At 40.0% G+C, this 19,207-nt stretch overlaps 1 protein-coding gene across 6 annotated transcripts in view; it reads right to left on the bottom strand.

Annotated features, from left to right (window-relative positions):
* Positions 1-2,670: 2,670 nt before the first annotated feature.
* Positions 2,671-19,207, bottom strand: part of tox2 (TOX high mobility group box family member 2) — an 89,460-nt gene continuing 72,923 nt past the window's right edge. For 2 of the 6 annotated variants that reach the window (XM_034869934.1, XM_034869931.1), the window contains exons 5-10: positions 16,632-16,913; positions 14,773-15,015; positions 8,706-8,786; positions 5,662-6,072; positions 5,426-5,574; positions 2,671-4,658 (exon numbers count right to left, since the gene is read on the bottom strand). In XM_034869934.1, the coding sequence (XP_034725825.1) occupies positions 4,616-4,658; positions 5,426-5,574; positions 5,662-6,072; positions 8,706-8,786; positions 14,773-15,015; positions 16,632-16,913 (1,209 nt within the window). In that variant the 3' untranslated portion in view covers positions 2,671-4,615. The remainder of the gene's footprint in view (positions 4,659-5,425; positions 5,575-5,661; positions 6,073-8,705; positions 8,787-14,772; positions 15,016-16,631; positions 16,914-19,207) is intronic. The other 4 variants (XM_034869933.1, XM_034869932.1, XM_034869935.1 and 1 more) reach the window with 4 other exon arrangements.

Here is a 19,207-nt window from a genome sequence, read left to right as displayed (position 1 = left end):
AAACTGGAACATTCAAATGTGGTTTAATCCAATCATACATCGACATTCTTCATCACCTGATGTTTCACAGTGAGTCAGTGGGGAAATGTTTAATGTTAAAATAATAATTGCAACCCTGCTTATAAGGACAATGCAATCACTTGTTAGCATTTTAACTATTTTTATTATTAGAAAAACAGGAAATGGACTAAATTTGGCAACCATAGGCAGCATCTGATGGTTTTTAAAGATGAAACAGCATATGCTGGATTACGCAATCATCTACAGGTGTGAAACCACAAGTGGGTTTTGTGCATCACGTGTTATGTCCTATGTGTTATATTTTGTCATACTGTGTTTGCTTCAGTGTAAGCTGCAACTGTCATGTCAAATAATGATAACCCAGTTTGTTCAAAAAAAAAAGAAAAACATTACTATGATGAAATAATTTGTAGCTTACAACCTTTTGAACCAGATTGCTTGATATTGATTGATAACCTTTTGCTACATATGCTACATCAAAAGTATTACGCAATTAAAATATTTGGTGTAATACTCTGCCGGCAATATTGGGTTTTGTTGATGTACTAATTCATTTTGTGCGGTACAGTCAGCATAAAAAAGAAACCTTAACTGATTCTGAACACGAAGCGAAACCCGTTTCTTGTTAAAACCACCCACATTTCCTGCTGTTTGTTGCTCCACCGCAGCAACAGAGTCACAACTGAAACATTTTGCCTGTGTGCTAAAGTAGCTGGCCTGGGAAAGGCTCGGTGTGTTTAATGCTCTCTGCGTTGTTGGAGCCTTCTGCCCTGCATCACTTCAAACTCAAAGGACAGATAAGCCCCAGCTAGCTTGTTGTCTTGTGTGGTCCGATTTCCCTTGTTTGTATTCACGCTCACATGAAAAATGATGGTGCATTGCTCCACCACCACAACAACAACAACAAGAAAATGAAACACAATAAAAGGCTTTCGACAGGGTGGATCTTACATGCCCGTTGCTGATGGAACATTTTCACCGTTGGCTGAGTGACTCCACAAACTCACACTCACACACGCTGAGCTTGGCCTCAGATTTATTGTCTACAAACATGCTCGAACTCTTGAACATGCATGGTTTTGTTTTTAGTAATCAGTTGCATACATACATAAATAAATGAAGACCTGGCAACACAGCCTGCACCACTGAAAAACATTTAGCAGAACTTTTTTGGTTTTACTGGGTCACCGGGTAATTTTTAGATTATTAGACACTTGTTTCATCATTAATTAAACTTTGATAAAACAAGACCATATCAAACACATGGATCTGACAGAAGAAACAATATAGGGCTTAGATGAATCATTTAATTTCCGTTTTGATTTAATATAAATAAAAATGCATGATTTGAAAATGAATGAAATGCATCAAAGTCAAAACCATGAAAAAATTCGGTCACATCACCTTTTCCAACAAATCTTTCATTCAAATGACAGTAATTGACTTTTGATTCAGTATTAACCAGTGAGTTTACATTGGTTTTGCATCACTTTAATGATGCTCTCTTCTAGATGGATACCACACCGACCTCGTCTTCGTCAACCAGCCTGCCGTTACTGATGTCATTTACTGTATCACTGCGCTGGTCTTTAGGATTCTATGGAAACCGACAAGGCCGCTGTATTCACCTCTTCTCAATGGCATCCTCCACCATAAATTGCAGCTTTTGATTCTCTGTCGGCCTCATGACTTTGACTCTGAGACGAGGGATGGGATTAAGGGCGCTGACGGAAGTGTCATAGTGATACTGTCTCCTCGCGGTATTTACTACAGTAATACAATGACTGCCACTACAACTGTGTATGGAGGAGCGAATGTGTAGTAAAGAAAATGAGAACTGGTCCCCATGCATGTGCACAAACGTAACTACAGCTAGAGACACCGCAACACAGAAAAGACTAGAAAATAATACACAAATCATACAAACACAAAAGGCAGACAGGGCTGTGTGGCTGCACCCAAAACCTCTTTTATCTTGCATTGTATTAAGAATGTATGAGTGTGATTTTCATATAATGTGTGTCATATCACAAAGTGGCAGGTTCTCCAATTGGCCAATAATGATCTATTTGCCAATTCAATCCTGTTGAGAAAGAGACGGCAGGCAGACGTAAAATGAATAAAACATTGTATGGAGGGATCGAGACAGTTCCATTTCAATCTCTCATTCTCTCTACATCTCTTTCTCTCTCTCTCTCTCTCTCAGAAAGTCTCTAAGAAGACTTGTGTGCAATTGGGGTAAAATCAGTACTTGGATGGTTGCCTGAGTTTGTGTGCACATTGCATTTCTGTTCTCTTTATCTCACACTAGACGCCTACGATGCACCACTTTCAAAAACAAACGTCTTCTCGCATCTGCTCTCTCTTCGTTAAGATAGTCTACTTGCAATATCCACGCTGGCTGGTTTACTCTGTATCTATGGCTAATTAGCTAATGCCATTGCAGCCCTCAGCTAAATATAAATGTAGGATAGAAATGTGACCCTCTTAAGTGCAAACACACTATAAGGTTCAGTAAGTTGTGGGTGGGTTGGTGGATCTTTAAAAACATCGATTATCATTTCTTTAAAACAAAAAAAGAAGGTGTGATCTTCTCATTGGAGAAGGGGACAAAATGTCTGCAGGGAAATGAAAAGGCATCAGGCGTGATCACTTTTAAACTTTTTTTTATTATGCAGGTTTGAAACAAAAGAAGCATTGTGACACAAACAGATGCTGCTGGCAAAGAAAAAAAAAAGAGCAGCAACCAAACTGTAAAAAAGAAAGAACGACTCGGTGTGGTCATCATCATTTCTATCAAACCAAAGGAAATGAAACAATAAAATAAGAATAAAAATACACCTCCATTGTAAGAAGCAAAAGTGATCTAATTTCTTTCATAAATAAGAAAACCTGTCAAATGGCTGATGGGCAACTAGCAAAAACAATATATCGATAACCATTTAAAATATTTATCATTACTGGCTTTACAAATAAAATAACTACAATTGGCATGTTTTTTTTTTTTTTTACACAACTTAAAATGTTATAGATCTGAAACAACTATGCTACAGTAAAGAGATAAATACAGATGTCTTTGTCAGCAAAATGCATTTCTGTTAATCACACAAAAAAGTTAAAAAGATGAGATCAACACAACCAAACATCAAGTAGAAACTTATAAAAAATCACTGTAATGTGGATGTGATGGCTCCATTCACATATTTCATTACTTCACTTCTGCATGTCGAGAAGACAAAATTGACATTATGGTCAGACAAAATAAGAAAAGGGAGGTGGGGGGCATTTTGAGGCAATATCATATTTTTTTTTTACCTGCAACATTATATCTCATTTTATCTCACAGCGTTTCTTTCTCTCTTTCAAATGTTTTCCTCTCTATCTCTCACCTGGCTCTTTCCATTTAATGATCTGCAGGACACATATTGTGTATTCAGTTTAAGATTGAACTTTATTGGAAAAAAACACACCAGTGAGCACAGATTTAATGCAAGAACGAGAGTGTGAAATACTCCTCTGAAATCCAGCTGCACAAGGCTGTTAAAATTCACGAGAAAGACTCAACACTCGAACACTGAGACACTCTTGCACGCAAGTGTGTGTCCGTGCACATACACACTCGACTTCGCACGTCATGAATGGGGTACTTTCTCACGTCCAGAACACACACACACACACACACACACACACACACACACGATGACTTACATGTAATATGAAAGAAGAAACAAATCTATCCAGACTTCCGATTCCCAATTTGATCCCATAAAAGTGATATTTACAATCACACTGTGACAGCTCAGTAGACCTTAACAGGTCTTAAATATTAAAAAAAGATTCTTTTTGTTTTGTTTCTTTTCCCCACCCAAGCTTTTTGTATCAATTTGCAGGCCCTTAAGCAAAGCTACCATAACATCAAAGCCTGAACCTACTAGAAGTTAATATTTTCCTACAGTACAGGGCCCAACGCTTATTGGCAAAAAAGAGGAACAATTTTGCAAACCAGAAATAAATAAAACAGCAACGACGACGACAACAACAACAACAAAAAGAAAAGAAGAAAAAAAAAACACAAAAGGGAAATTAAAATGATTAAAGAAGAGGAAGAGTTTTTTTTTTTTCTTTCTCATTCTAATTAAAGCTGGATGGGGTCCCTGAGGGGACTTTGATGGTGACACAGAAGAGGAGTGCTCTAACAGCCCGGCCTGTATATCGTGGAGGGCATAGACACACAGCTCAGAGAGGATGGTGGGAGCAGGAGGGAGGGGAGGGGGGCCTTATAAGTGCTTGGCAAATTTTAAACAGCAAGTGGACTGCTAATACATTAAGTGGTACAGACAGCAGTCATCTAATCAAAAAACGCACAAATTCTTCTAGAAACTGAGAGAAATAATAATTACACTGACAAAACGAAAGTGGTGGTGGTGGTTTGTGAGTGTTTGCAATTGTATGTCTGTTATTGTATGTTAGATGTGAACTGTGTGTAAGTGTGTGCAGGTCAGAAGAGGGTTGAGGGGATAGGGGTGAGGGGGGGATGAGGGGGTGAGAGTAGACTCCTCGTGTCATATTCGTCGACAGACCATGATCTTCAGTTTCAGGTGAGGTAGAGTGGCTTGTCCCTGCCAATCATGCTGCCACTGGAGAGGAAAAACACAAAAGTGCATGTTAGATTATGAACAAAGACAAAACTGCAAAGAAAAGGAGGATTCAAAAACAAAAGAACAGAAAAATTGGGAGCATATTTTCTTTTGTTTGCAAGTACAGTACTTCTCATCGGCTGATGTCCCCAATTTAAAACGAGACAACCGTTCTCTCAGCTTCTACCTTGCTCTAACCAAACCCTGTACATTAAGTACTTTAGCAAACACTGTACACTTAGGATACCTTCCAGTGTTGCAGGACTGCATAGCCTGCCAAACCGTTTAGTACAATAACAGTAAAAACTTGTGTTAGGAACATCTGTTTTTTTACTGCTGTCTGACAAACACATGACAAGCTCTATTATCTCACCATTACCTCTCCAGCTGTCTCCCCTGTCTCACTGGGACGGAGCTGACAATTTTCAACACTTTTATTGTGAAAGCAGTGGAAGAGATGTCTGACAAAACTATATGTACTTATTTCTAGGGGAACTCTGGTCAAAGACTTAGATTGGTCTGTATCTGTCTGACAATTTCAACCGGGTTGAATTAAAAAAAGATTGACATTTAGTTTTTCACAATAACATTTGTAGCTTAAGTAAATACATCAAACATTGGAAGCAAATGTCCACATGCTTGAGTCATTCGTCTCCATTCAAAATGTCCTTCAAGACCATATGATTTGATAAGTTGCAGTAACAAAGGTTGTTGTGAAAAACCGACTGCGGGAAGCAAATGAAACCGTCTCTTCTGTCTCCACTGACCTGCAGTGGTTGCCACACTCCCGATTGCAGTATTCACTGTCCCAGTCATGGCTCTGAGGCACTCCAGGGCCCGGACCAGGTCCAGGGGCTCCTGGAGACTGGGAGCCACCAATGCTCTTCTGATACTCTGACTGGAGGTGGGAAAACCCCTGGAGAAAGAAGGAAAAAATTAAGCTCAACATCTTAAAGCAGAAACTATTCCACAGCAGCACGTGCACCTTGGTTTGTTGCTCTACCTGCTGTCCAGGAGGTGGGGAGTGAAGAGAGGCCTGCAGCCCCATCTGGTGAGAGATGATTGGCTGGGACTGGACCTGCTGCATGCGGATAGGCTGGTTGAGGAGCGAGCTCTGGTGCAGGGAGAGCTGCTGGTGGGGGTGAAGGGGCGGGCTGATCTGGAAGGAGGAAGGGGGAGAGGCACTAATGCTGGGCAGCATCTGCGATTGGCTGAGCGTCTGCGACAGGGTGTGGCGAGGGGCATGTCCTGCGTAGCTCTGCAGGTCGCTGAGAGGGAAGGCCCCGGGCCCCAGGTAGGGCGACGACGGCTGTGGGGGGTGTGGCACACTGTATAGGGGCGGGTTGTTTGGCATCATATGTGGAGAAGCCTGGCTTGTTTGGGCACTTTTTGTCTCCACAGAATCATTATATGTCTAGAGGGGGGAGGGCAGAGAAGAAAAAATGGTTACACCACATTCAGCCTCAAAGAACCATTCCACATTTTTACAATGTTGATCTGATTTTGTTGTTTTAGCATAGTTTGTATTCTGAAATAAGGATTTTTTTTTTGCTTTTCTCCAAATAAAGTATTTGGGACGATCTGGTTCAACTATTGGCTTGTTTACAATGGTTTCTTGTCCTGACTTTATTGATGTTGTCATGTTCCCAGATCTCAGCTATTTCTTTGATGAGAACAATGTTATCTCAACAAATAGAAATGCTACAAAACTACTGCATGACCCAAGTTGTAACAAACTGAAATCTTTTGTAGATAAATCAAGTATTCAATGAAATATTAACAGTGTGCACCTTGCTGAAGGGTTCATGTAATGGTTAGGACTTGAATATTTAACATATTCAAATTTGACAGAGTTCTTACTGAAATGCAGATCTGTAAGATTTGTGTTTTTTCTTTTTGGTAGGAATTAGCTGTAGTTTTGCACTGCTCTTCCAAGAAGCAAGCAGTACTGTGACCCTGTGTCCACATTGCTTATAACACAAATAGTATGGACATTATAGTCCATTACATATAGCAATTTTAGCCTGCAAATAGAGTTTGAGAGAGATATGATCATGCATCCAAGAGCTGATGCAGCTGAATCATAAATCTGTTCCATAATTCTGTGTGCCTTCTCAATTCCACAGAGACAACTCTCTCAGGGGAAGTTTTCAAAACAATATGTCAATGAAGCAAAAGAAAAGCAGCAGCTGGCATCGACAAATTCCGAGACAATTATTTAAATAACTTCATGAAATAAATACAAAAGTGGCATGGCTTTTCTTCCGAGAAACATTAATTTCTCATAATCTCATTGTGCTGTAAATGGCAGAATTGTAACAATGTGCACTAATTCTGAATTATTCATTGCCTAAAGTATTTACAGGCAGTTTAGCCATTGCGGCTAATGCTAGACCCGGTCTCCTCTTTTTATTTATCCGACACAAACCACTGTTGATGACACACACATTTATTCTGTAGGTCTTTCTGTCTCGCCTTTCCTTTATGAGGTGGTGTATGTCTGAAATACATCTAGTGTTTCTCATTAACTGTCAGATGGGCTGGAGTGATGTGTGGTGGTCTGCTTTTTAGTAATGGCTAACATCCATCCCTCTGAACCCATGAAACAATCAATGGGACAGGATGGAGGGATGGATAAAAGAAAGGGTCACATACATTTGCAGGGTCAAGTGGAAAATGAAATGGTGTAAAGGGAGAAGGAAAGAGGCGAGAAGATGGGTTTGATTTGTTTCACCTCATGAAATATTGCAGTACAATTATTTCAAATTCATCGGAGGAACTATATGAACAGCATATGTGTCGAATGAGAGTTTATGAGGATTGAAACATTTATGAACTCGATGAAATCCACTTCATAGTGGGACTTTCTTTTTTTTTAAATCACTTTCTGTCCAAGCTCTTGAATTCAAATGAACACAAAAGAAGTGCCATGACATACTGTGGGAAGCAATCAAACTTTTGTTTTTTCTTCTTCTCCTAAACAAACCGACATGCATCACCAAACAAAAAGGCAACAGGTGCACGCTGAAGATGTGAATTTTTCAAATGATACTCCAATTACATCCAATTCCACCCTCCCCTATTCAATTTGAAAAGACTCCTTCATTGGTAATTAAAAAAGAGTCGCGTTGATTCATGAGACCCAGCCCTGCATTCAGATTGGCTGGTCCTGAATGAGTGAGGAGGGGAGGGGGATTGCAGGTTTATTTTTGTTAGTCAGTTTTTTGACTGGCAATCTACCAACATATAGTATCAATCAAGCCTCTGTATAGGAGCTCTGACATGAATGTCTAATTGCACCAAAGACAAGAGATGAGAATAGTCTTTTTAGGTAAAAGTATGCCACAGTGAAGAGGCTGATGAATTAACTATTCATGCCTTAATCAAGGTGCTTGTTTTGGAGAGGAAGCGTGGCGCTGTGCGCATGGGAGGAAGGAGGACCGGGGCAAGAGGGAGGGGGAAGAGGAGGAGCTTTGGTATATGCTAATGCAATTTAGAGTTGTGTTTCGAAAACAATGCAGAAACGCTGAAATGAAATGCAGAGCACTAACAGATTAAACAGATTGAAACAGCCCTGCACTGTGAAAACTACTGCATACGTCTTGCAGATGTACAGAGAGTATAGGGAACATATTATATCAGCTATTTAAAAAAAATAAACGCGGGTAGAAAGGTCTTACTGTTCTGGGCTAAACTGGCGTAACCTGCAGTAAAGAGAGAGCAGTAGGTGTGTGCAAACCTCAGCCAACACATTAGTGGCCCATCAGGGAGGGCAGAAACACCAGGAGGACAGCAAATGATAGGTAATGCCCACTTCTACTCACAGATGTGTACCGTTACTTTTCATTTCTCCCCAGGTTGCAAATTGGTTGTGTGTTTAAGGCCTAATTTTCACAGTTCTCCTTTGAGCACACACACACACACACATACTCACACACTCACACACACACAAACAAACACACACACACACAGAATTCTCTGTCTAATTTGTCATCCCTTATATCGCCACTGACCCATGTATATCAAAGATGTGACCCCCGTAGTTACCTTGGAAACCAGACTGGCTCTGTAGGCGGCCAGGGCTTTCAGATACTCTTTCTTAGCAGCCTCTGTTTTCCTCTTGTAGTTCTGCAGGAGCAAACACAACAACAACAACAAAGATTGATTACAAAATGATGCCAAAGGCTAAAATTACCCTGTGGTCCACACTGACCGGTGTGGATGAGATTTTTGGGAGTCATGGTGTGATTGTGTGACCCGGCAGTGTGCTCTGTGATGAAAAACATATCCAATACATTCATTGCACAAGTCCTTGCACAGTTATACATTGAAGGACGTTTGTCTGTCTGCATGACGTTGCTGCATTTGAATTGTTTGTTTTCAAAAATGTCCAGAATGAAATGCCGAGAGCTTGTGGGCAACAACATGAAAATGGAGTTTGAAATATTATGGAGCAAAATGAGGAGGGAGAAGCTGTTTGTCATTTTGTGTGTTGCTTTTCAGCCTCTTTCTCTATTAAGGCTGTTGTTCATCTCTTAATCAGGGTTGATGTCCCGGCAAATCATTCAGACGAGGAAGGGGAAAAAAATAAAAGAATTCAAAACAGCATTAGCAAGGAGGCAGTCTCAAGCTTTCAGAATGAACCTCAAATGATGCGTTAAGACAGGGAATTCAAGTTAATGTCATCACATGTCACTCACAGGCTCTTTGTAACTGCCATTGCCTTTCAGATGCGGGGAAAACAAGTCGCAAAAAGTCCACCCTTAAATCGACGAGGAAGACTGAGCTCCCAGCTCAGCTCTGGAGAATTTTAGAAATATGAAGGAGAATGTATATGTGTGTGTGTGTCTACAGCGGGTAATTACTGATCCAATGTGAGAGACTGTCTGCAGTTCCATGGACGGGGTCATTCTTTTCAAAGAGGTGGGGTAGAATAACCATTAAGCATTCATATGTTGCCAAATGCACAAAGGCTAGCAGCTGCTAACACATGCAGTCAATAAACAAACAAGACATAAAAAACCCAGAACAGCAAACAAACCGGGATGAAGACGGATACAATCTCTTGCTCAAACAGCTGATATTTATCCTCTCACTCATCCCTATTTACATTATTATATGCCTGCTATGATATACATCCAGGTATTTTGGACCAGGACTGCACTGTATTGACAACTCAAATACAGGAATACACCACACACTTTCATGATGAATAAAAGTTCATCCCAATTAAGAAATGAATTACAGTTTTTGTAGAAAAAGAAAAGTCACAGCCTTACCCCTCACCCCTTAAATATTGATAGAGCCATGGCTGCCCCTTTAATGAACCCCAAACTTCCAGCAGCTTTAATTTCAAATCAATTTAACACAGCTAATGATTTGCGCAACAACGGATACTTTTAAATAAATTACCATGCCTAAGGATGTCTAATTATTCCAAAGTGAGTGGATTCATTAGCAATTGAAGCCGTCAGAGGCTGCAGGTCAGTATGAATTAAAAATAACAAAGCTGCAAGGGGAGAGCATATGCCTCCATCGTAATCCTGACACAGAGGTGTCCCGCCTGAATTAGCCCCTAATTGTACCTTAATGAAATGTTCTTGTTTGATAACCAGTTAATTACAGGAGACAATAACTCCACACCCTGCTGACACTGAAGGGAGCTATTACGACCGGGGAAAAAAATGTGCGACCGGATAGAGAAGGAGGAGGAGGAAGAGGAGGAGGAGGAGGGAATAAAATGGGAAGTGGAGAAGGAGCGGAGAGCAGAAGAAAGGAGAGGAGAGGAGAGGACGCCAAGTTACAATTAAAAAAAGACAAAAAAGTACATGTGAAAGTTAGACAAAGAGCCAAAAGAAAGACTACAAAATAGACAGAAATCGTTGGATAGACGCTAAAACATAGCATATAAAAGGAGTTGAATATCAACACATGCAGTTTTAACAAGGCGACAGTGTGCTTTTCCGTCTATCTCTGACCTTTCACAAATACACAACTCCAACACACAGCCAACTCCATTACGTACAGCTAAGGTCTCTACTCGCTGCTATCCAACTCCATTATCACGGTTCCTCCCCACTGCTGTAAATAAAAAAAAAAAATGGAAAATTTGATCTTAATCTTAAATAACAAACAACAAGAAAAATGTTCTTCTATGTTTCTGGGGCAGCTTTAACATGAAGTCACCTTGAGGAATACCACAGCCCAAATAAGGCATTGATCTTGCAGTGTAAAACAAAGGCCTTCGGGAATTAAAAATTGCTGTATAGCGGGCATGCATTCGAAAACATCTTAATAAAAAAGATATGAACATAAACATGAATAAAAAGAAACTTTGTTCTACTACACTCAAGGGCAACACAGGAGAATACACAACAATGTGAGCAAAAGTGGGGAAAATGTACACTGAAGCTAGAAGAAAAAGAATCACAAAAAGAACACAAATCACAACAATGACACTTCTGATCGTTTCTTCAATAAAATGCAGCAATAAAACATGCCGCCTTCAATGCCTTTATGGGAATTCCAGCGCGTGGTGCGTTTGAGAAGTACTGTAATTGGAAACAGGGGCCACGTTTTAGTTAAAACAAAGCTATGTGTAGGGGAAGGGTTGTGTTTACATTCTGGTGCTCCTGCATGGCTCCAGAGGGTCTGACTGTGACATTATACAACACACCTCATCGGTCCTATAGACATGACGTGACAGCCGAGGTTGCAGAAAAAAAGAAAAGAAAAGGTCATAACAGCATACCTCAGCAGGTCAAGAGCAGGGAAAGATAGAAGAAGTGAAGCCGTGTATTGAAAATGTTTAAGATATGAAGGGTTTTAATGCTAAGTGCATTTCATTTCAACATTACTGGTCAGCAGCAGTGGTGGCTACAGCCTGCTATAATATGTTGTTCATACCAAAGACAGAAATTTGAATATCTTTTGACTGTAATGAGTATTACGTAACATGCAGTAGCAGCATTGGACACGCTCTGTAACTACACAGTTATCAAGTTTATAGATTTGTTGTGCAGGAATAAGTGGCAGTGTTAGTCACAGAGAATAATAAGAGCAATCACATTCGGACAAGTTCCTATATTTTGATGTTTGTATATGAAAGTACAAACATAACAGCTGTGGAATGGCACATTAAATGGGTGGAATTGCCCTTTTGTTAGTTGTGTCTCTGTTGCCAGGTAAATGTGTGTGTGTGTGTGTGTGTGTGTGTGCGTGAGAGAGAGAGAGAGAGAGAGAGAGAGAGAGAGAGAGAAATACCCACAATTACAGGTTTAGTATTGTATAGTTATTCTACTATATTATACAAAAGGTGTTGTATTTTGTAATGTCAATGTTTTGTAATATAGTGTGTTTTGTAGCAGTCAGTACAGTATAGAATCAATGTGACACCTATTTATTTAATATGTTATATGTTTATACATTTTCTGTAAACTGCTTTGGCAACAACGTTTGTTATTTTGTTCATGCCAATTAAGCAAATTGAATTGAATTAGATCGAAAAATTGAAATCTAAGGTGAAAAAGAAGCCAGAACACAAGGGGTTAAGAAGCACAAACAATAACATTTCAGGAGCAGATGTCCTTGAGGCAAAACCAAGGACAAGGCAATTGCTAATCTTGTATTCCCAGCATGATCAAATCACCAGGCAACAGATATAAATAAAAGGACAGGAAATGAGGAATTCACATTCAAGGGTGTCAGCGGCGAAATGAAGATTCATGGTGAAGAGCCGCGGTGAAGGCGGCAAAAATTAACTGCAAATAAAAGGGACAGACGGCCTCCAAAGTCCAACGTATAAAGTAGGTTTGGTGGGAGAAAAACACACACATGCTAGATAGGCTCTATTCGACGGTGGCTGGGGCTGAGGAGAATGGGCTGCACTTTGTCATGGAGACAGGTGCTTTTATTTGACACCCAATAGGCTGCGCCCTGACTGGATATTCTAAAAATATGAGTCTGCGCATGATCATCAGACTGTCTCGTTTTCCATTCATTTCACACCATCATTTGTCACAGCAAACACATGGAAACATCTTTGACTTTGTCTGTTGGTCCGGAATGCTAAAATGAAATAGAAAATGTGCTCGGTGGAAATGCTCTAAACTGCAGTAAATGTTAACGCAGTTCCATATGGGCAGGTCAGGCTGTAATAAAATTAAATTGACTCCTGAAATATGCAGGGATATAGATCTACACTGCTGATGGTAACACACATTTCACTTCTTTCAATATATGATATTTACTGCATAATAATACAATTTTTACCAGTTGATTTGGTATGGTTGGTGCATGTCTAATTCATAAATACAAAAAAAAATTCAAAGGCATTAGATTCATGACATTCACTTCATAAAATAAGAATTGTCCATACTTCCCTGTCATGCAAGATGTCTTTATAAAGAGCAGAGGACAACTATCTCATTTTGGAACAAAAAATCTTAATTTTCTAGTGCGGCATTGTCATTCCACTTCTTTAATTCATCTTATTAAGTAGTTTTGGCATCCAACAAACAAATATTATTGCTAATAAAGTTTTGTAATTAATAGCTATAACATACCCAGGGCTTCTGGGTAGATTTTACAGGATGTACTGTAGACCATATAATACACCATATGAAAGGTGCTCTTATATCCATATAAGCTAGTTAACCTGACTACCCTTCCAGTTACAATGTTCTAATTGGCTGCCTGCCAGGTACTAATTAACTAGTCAGGAGGACATACTATTGTGACAAGTAATACTAGCTGGATGAATAAATGTAATAATGTTTTTTTCTGCTCTTATTTGCATATTTCATGTATGCTTGTTTGTGTGTTTTTAAGAGCTGCACTGAGGAAAGTTCTTATCAACATACACATCTATCAATTTAAATCTTTGTTGCTGCATGACACAGATACAGAGATAAAAATCAGTGTTAGTTTGCTCGCAGCGTGTGCAGAGAGACTCACCAAGATGTGAATGCTCTGCAGAGTTTACAGTTTGTGGGGTAAACCTGACCTGTGTAAACTGGCTAGTAGACACTCATTTCATGCTAGTTACGAACATTTGACTGGTGGCTGGTCAACTATTGGTAGTACCTTGATTGAAAGATAGGAAAATACTGTAATCAGCACCCTAATGCAGCTGTAATCATTATCTTTTGGTTTTTGGTGTTCCAGCACAAAACCATTTTGTTTTGGTTTACTTTCAAAAACCCACCATAAACTACCTTTCCAGCACCCATTATCAGATCAAGCTAGCAACTAGCTGGTAAACATAGCGGAGCATTTAGCAAGTAAAGAGCAAGCTAATTCCTTCAGGAGTTGGTGGAGACCAAAACCAGTGTTAAAAGGAAAATGAACGTTGGACTTGCCAGGTGGACAGAAACATGACGTTTCATGTGCAAATAATAATAATTTATACTGTTTATTGATCCCCAATTTACACTCTAACTTGTTTGTTAGTAATCACTACACACAGGCCTGAAATACACACACATGCTCAGGACCTAATCATGCACATATGGATAGATGTCTGAGTGAGTGGGCTGCCAGCTGGACCAGCACCCTTAGTAGTTGGGGGGATACAGTGAGCCTTGCTCAAGGGCACCTGGCAGTGCCCAGGAGGTGAAGTATCATCTCTCCAGCTACCTATTCTCACTCTGTACTTTGGTCTATACGGGGACTTGAACCAACGACCCTCCAGTTCCCGACCCAACTCCCTACGGACTGAGCTCCTGCCACCCAAATAGTCAACTGTTTGTTACCAAGTTCCCCATATCAACTCAAAAGATGACTCAGTCATGTCAGTGTCAGTGTTGTGTTCACAGCTTGTTTTTTCTGTGCCCACATGACCAGAACATGAATTGAATATTGCAGGTTTAAATCAAACATTGATTAATCAAACAAGAATTTTTCATTTGTAATTTTTCATATGGTCATGCCTTAAAGGAGGATTTAAGGGGATCTATCGAGCTTTTAAGTTACCTGAAGGCCACCGTATGTTCTACTACCCAATCAAAAAGGAAAAGATAATTCAGTTGGTCAGCAACCTCACCGCTAAATGCCACTTACTCCTACACACTGGTTCTTTAAGTACAAAGACGTACAGTATATAAAATGAATCTACCTGTTTCTGTTCCTCTCCCAGTCCGTCCCACATGGAGGCCACTATCTTGGACACGTCTCCAAAGGTAGCGGTAGGATTCTGTCCTTTAATGGCTGCCTGGGTGTCTCTGAAGAACAAGGCATAGGCCGACACAGGCTTTGTAGGCTCATTTGGATCCTTCTTTTTCTTCTTTTTTTGGGGTTTGGGCTTGGGCTTCATCATCTCTGAAGACGGCCGCTTCTCGCCCGTGATCTGGAAGACCATCAAAAACACACAAAAAACAAAACAACTTATTGACACTGCAAAAACAACCATCTACCATCAGCTGGAGTGAATTATTGCATCTCTGATAAATGCCTATAACATTGAGTACTGGTCAAGCATATAAACTTCAATCAGTCCACAAATCAAGCTCTCTGTTTAGTCATCGTTTGAATGTTGCACCAATGTTTCACTGGCAGTAACATTTTGAGACTGCTACTGCTTGACAGCATTTTTTTGACTTCCTTTAAAAAAAAAAAAAAAAACACCTGTTAGTTGAATTTATCAAATCTTTTCAAATCTTTATTTTCAGTTGTTCAGCAAGTCATAAATTCTGACTTTTCATGCTATGGGTGAAAGGAATTGTAAATCAGTTGCAGTTTCTGCTCTGGCTTTGATGTGGTCTCAGAGTGAATTGGAGAGAGCAAATGGAATTACTTACTGATAGGAGAGATAGTAATCATTTTTATTCCAATACACAAGCACAGCAGAGATGTATACGCAAGGAAATATATTTTCTTTAACTAAAGGATCCCCTTCTTGTTATACTGTCTCAGTGCAAGCTAGCATTTAAATACATAAATGAATCTGAAACACTGTGGTTGTGGCAGATTCAATTATGGACTCTTTCACATTCCCCTGATAAACCATGCAAATTCCATAGAGACATTGGTTGGTGGGCAATTTATGAAAGCAGTTTTACAGATTTACCTGAACCAAACAAATGTGAACAAGCATCCTTTTCTCATTTGGGTAAATGAGTGATTCAAATGAAGGTGAGGTAGCTTTCGAACCAGATGGTATACTCCCAAGACAAAATAAGACCTTAAAATCAACGCTTTGGTTCTGCTTTGCTGATGATCAACCATTAAAATATCTAGAGGAACGCTTAGGGAATTTCAAGGACTTCAGAGAAGGCCCAACAGTCAGCATTTTAAATGTACTGTAATACTCAACATATTTAAATTGAAGATAATTCTCTCTTTTAGTTCCAATTTTACCAACTCTAATTTGCTTCAGAATTGACAATGTTAATGTCCTGAAACCTTAAAAAATAAAGTTATTCATTCAGATTTAGTTGTTGTTGTCTCAAGGCAAAAAAAAGGGTTAAAGCTTGGTCACTCATTGGTTAGGACTTACTGTAATGACCTGGACAGAAGTCTGGAATGTGTGTTAGTTTAGTATTTGACAGGTGAATCATCCAATCACATTCCACTATTGTTGTGGGCGGGACCAAAAAAAACCATTGCCCTCTGCCTTCATGAAGGCCGCAGTGATTGACGCGCCTAGTGATAAATTGTCAATGAGAGGGCAGCGGGCAGGTAGAGGGGCGTGGGCAGTCTGACAGGCGGAGCGAGAAGCAGATTCCTATGTGAACATTTCAAGACTCTTTTCTTTTCAGATGCGACACCACACTCTAACACACCATTTCATACACAAATAAAACAAAAAAGCGTCTGTTCCCCTCAACAGCAAAATGTTGTAACTATGTGAGTCTTCCAGCCAACCCATTAAAAAGCACAAGCATGGCTACCCCCAAACCATCTCTGAGGAGCACTGCCAAGTCCTCGCCTCCTACTCAACTACTACAAGTCACACAAGTGTTGCTACATCAGTACCTTCGAATGAGGATCAGTCTCCTCTTCCTGATTGGAGCTTGAGGGGGAGGGTGTGGCCGATTTACTTCCAGGAGGTGAGGGGGAACCATGAGGCAGTGCACTCCTGCTGACATGAGGGTTTAGCTGGGTCAGTGCACTCATGGGGTTGGGCAGTATTGGAGGTGAGCTGTTAATCAGGGGGTGGTTACGGGTGGGGTCATAATGAGCGCCGTCTGGGTGCTGATGGTGACGGTGTTGCTGTTGGTGGTGGTGGTGGTGGTGGTGCAAAGCCATCTCCTGCATCTGGGGTGAGAGAAGAACACCAGCTTTACTATCTTCTCCTCTACTCAAAGTAATAAAAGTTTGCCAATTAGCCAAATATTAAAATACTTCAAAGTGGAGATGACATTTTCCAATTTGAGAAAATATGCATGTTGTAATGTAATGTGTGTTGTAATGAGGGAAATGTGTCTGTTGCAAGAGACAGACAGAAAAAAAACCTCTTACAGGTTATTGTTAAACTGAGGCCGGTGGTTAGAAAGCTTCTATTTTCTACAGACAGTAAAAGGCACTATTCTTAAACTTGCCGGCCTGTGGCCAAGTTCATCTAAATTACTTTGTTTCCTGACTTTAGCACGGACCTTCATACAGGGGCACGTTTTTAATACTAGGTAGCTCTCTAAAAAACTAAACATATATAGTCTCTCAACAGCGACTGATCACTCACTAAGACATTAAAGAAGACATTTACTTTTCTCCTTAAAGGCTAATACTGTACCCTTTACTCTTAACTAACCACACTAGAAAATCATAATCTCTATAAACAGATCTTTAGGCAACAGGACAAGATTTTGGTACTGGAAGTGTTCTGGTTTTTGTTTGTAGTTTGTTTCTAGTGCGAGTAGTATTGAGTTAGTATTTGTGCGGGCTTTGGTTGAACGCAGGTGAAGAGTGCACGTGAAGAGTAAAAGAGTGCATTGGTGGAAAAGCAATCTCGGAAGCCATCGGCTGTCGTCTAATGACGATTTAGCTTTTTATTGGTTTATGTATTTATTTATCTGAATTCATATCAAGATATCTGTTCATAGAGACAGTGTCCCTTAACTCCAACTCCATTCTTGTATCTGAAGTTGTAAATTGGACCCGGCGCGGAAATCTTGGCCCAGATACATCGGAAAACCCAAAATATTGTCCGTTGCCCCCAGAGCTTAAATCATCGTCAGACAGATAGCCGATGGGTTCCGAGAGAGAAAAACATGAATATAGTATCTGTGACATGGTCCCCATAGTTTTCTGAAAGCTCATTTTGAATCCTGGTAGCCTTTGTGTCAGCCTTTGTCAGACAGGCAAAAAAATCTAGATTTTCCATGATTTGAAGCTGGATGGAATCTGATGAGAGCAGTGTTTAACACGGCTCGCTGTGAATGGCTAAGACAGATGTCAATCTGATGTTAACAAACATTTTTTTATATTTTTGAAGGGAGCTCTCTATTACAGTTTAAGGTATGATTCATCATTTGTTTGACTTCTATCTAATTGTATCACTAGGAAGGCAATCACTAAGAAATGCAAGCCCTCCAGGGTCCTCAAGACACAGCGACGTGGTTGGTGGTTGGTGGAAGTTTTAAGAAGCCAGAAATCCCAGCACATACAAAGCAATCGTGTCAATGACATTGATCAAAATCTCTGTCAACCCCCTGCTGGTATGTAATGCTCACTGTGTGCTATGAAAGAGAAAGTATTACTTACTGCTAAGTTAAACAACACCTTTTTCAACATTTGGGGCCACAAATAGTAACAAAACAGTGCTCACAGCTGGAGAAAGGACCCCCACATTGAGAACACCCTTCACAGCCATTACAGAATCAGACTCTCACAAAGTTCGGCCATCTTAAAAGATCTTCAATAATTACTACATGAAAAGCGTTTCTTCAAGATTCATCAGGACAGAACATGAGCATGGACCAAAGGATGCTTTTAATGTAGGCATAAATGGGAATGTTTGGCAATTTACAGATCAGAAAGTGATGAACTAGCATTTGTTAGCTCTTTGAAACATTTATGAGTTAAATAATACATTAGTGAAGTGCTAAAAACATCAAATTGAAAAAGGCCCAAGCATATGAGGTCTTGATAAACACGAGTAGAGGTTCAAGGATGAAGGCTCGGCTCTCTAATCATAATTGGTCCCAGTAGATTGCTCGAATAAAAATGCACAACAAAGTAATGTTGTATGAGGCCGTGGCCTGCTTTGAAAACTTGTAATATTCACACGACATTAGATTCCGTGTTTGCCTCAGCAGCTGCACACAAAAGGCAGTCATGAACAAAGACATTCCTTTTGAATTTCAAATAACCAAGCTCTAACCTCCCCCATCCACGGCAATATCCAACTCCCAATCATAATTCAAAACACCATCACTACACTTCTTAAAACATGAGGAAATAGCTTCAGCAAAAAATAAGTAGTAAGAGAGGGGTGGAAAAAAGAGGAAGAAAGGGGGAGAAGGAAATAGAAATCCATTAATTTTCCATTTTCCATGGACTTGCTCTTTAGGGTCCTCACAAACCAAGAAGCATTGAAAAACCAATTAATC

Source organism: Etheostoma cragini, chromosome 4 (genome assembly GCF_013103735.1).
Source record: "Etheostoma cragini isolate CJK2018 chromosome 4, CSU_Ecrag_1.0, whole genome shotgun sequence".
Lineage (NCBI taxonomy): Eukaryota > Metazoa > Chordata > Actinopteri > Perciformes > Percidae > Etheostoma > Etheostoma cragini.
The sequence above is the reverse complement of the archived record's forward strand: the minus strand, read 5'-3'. Positions and strand labels throughout refer to the sequence as shown.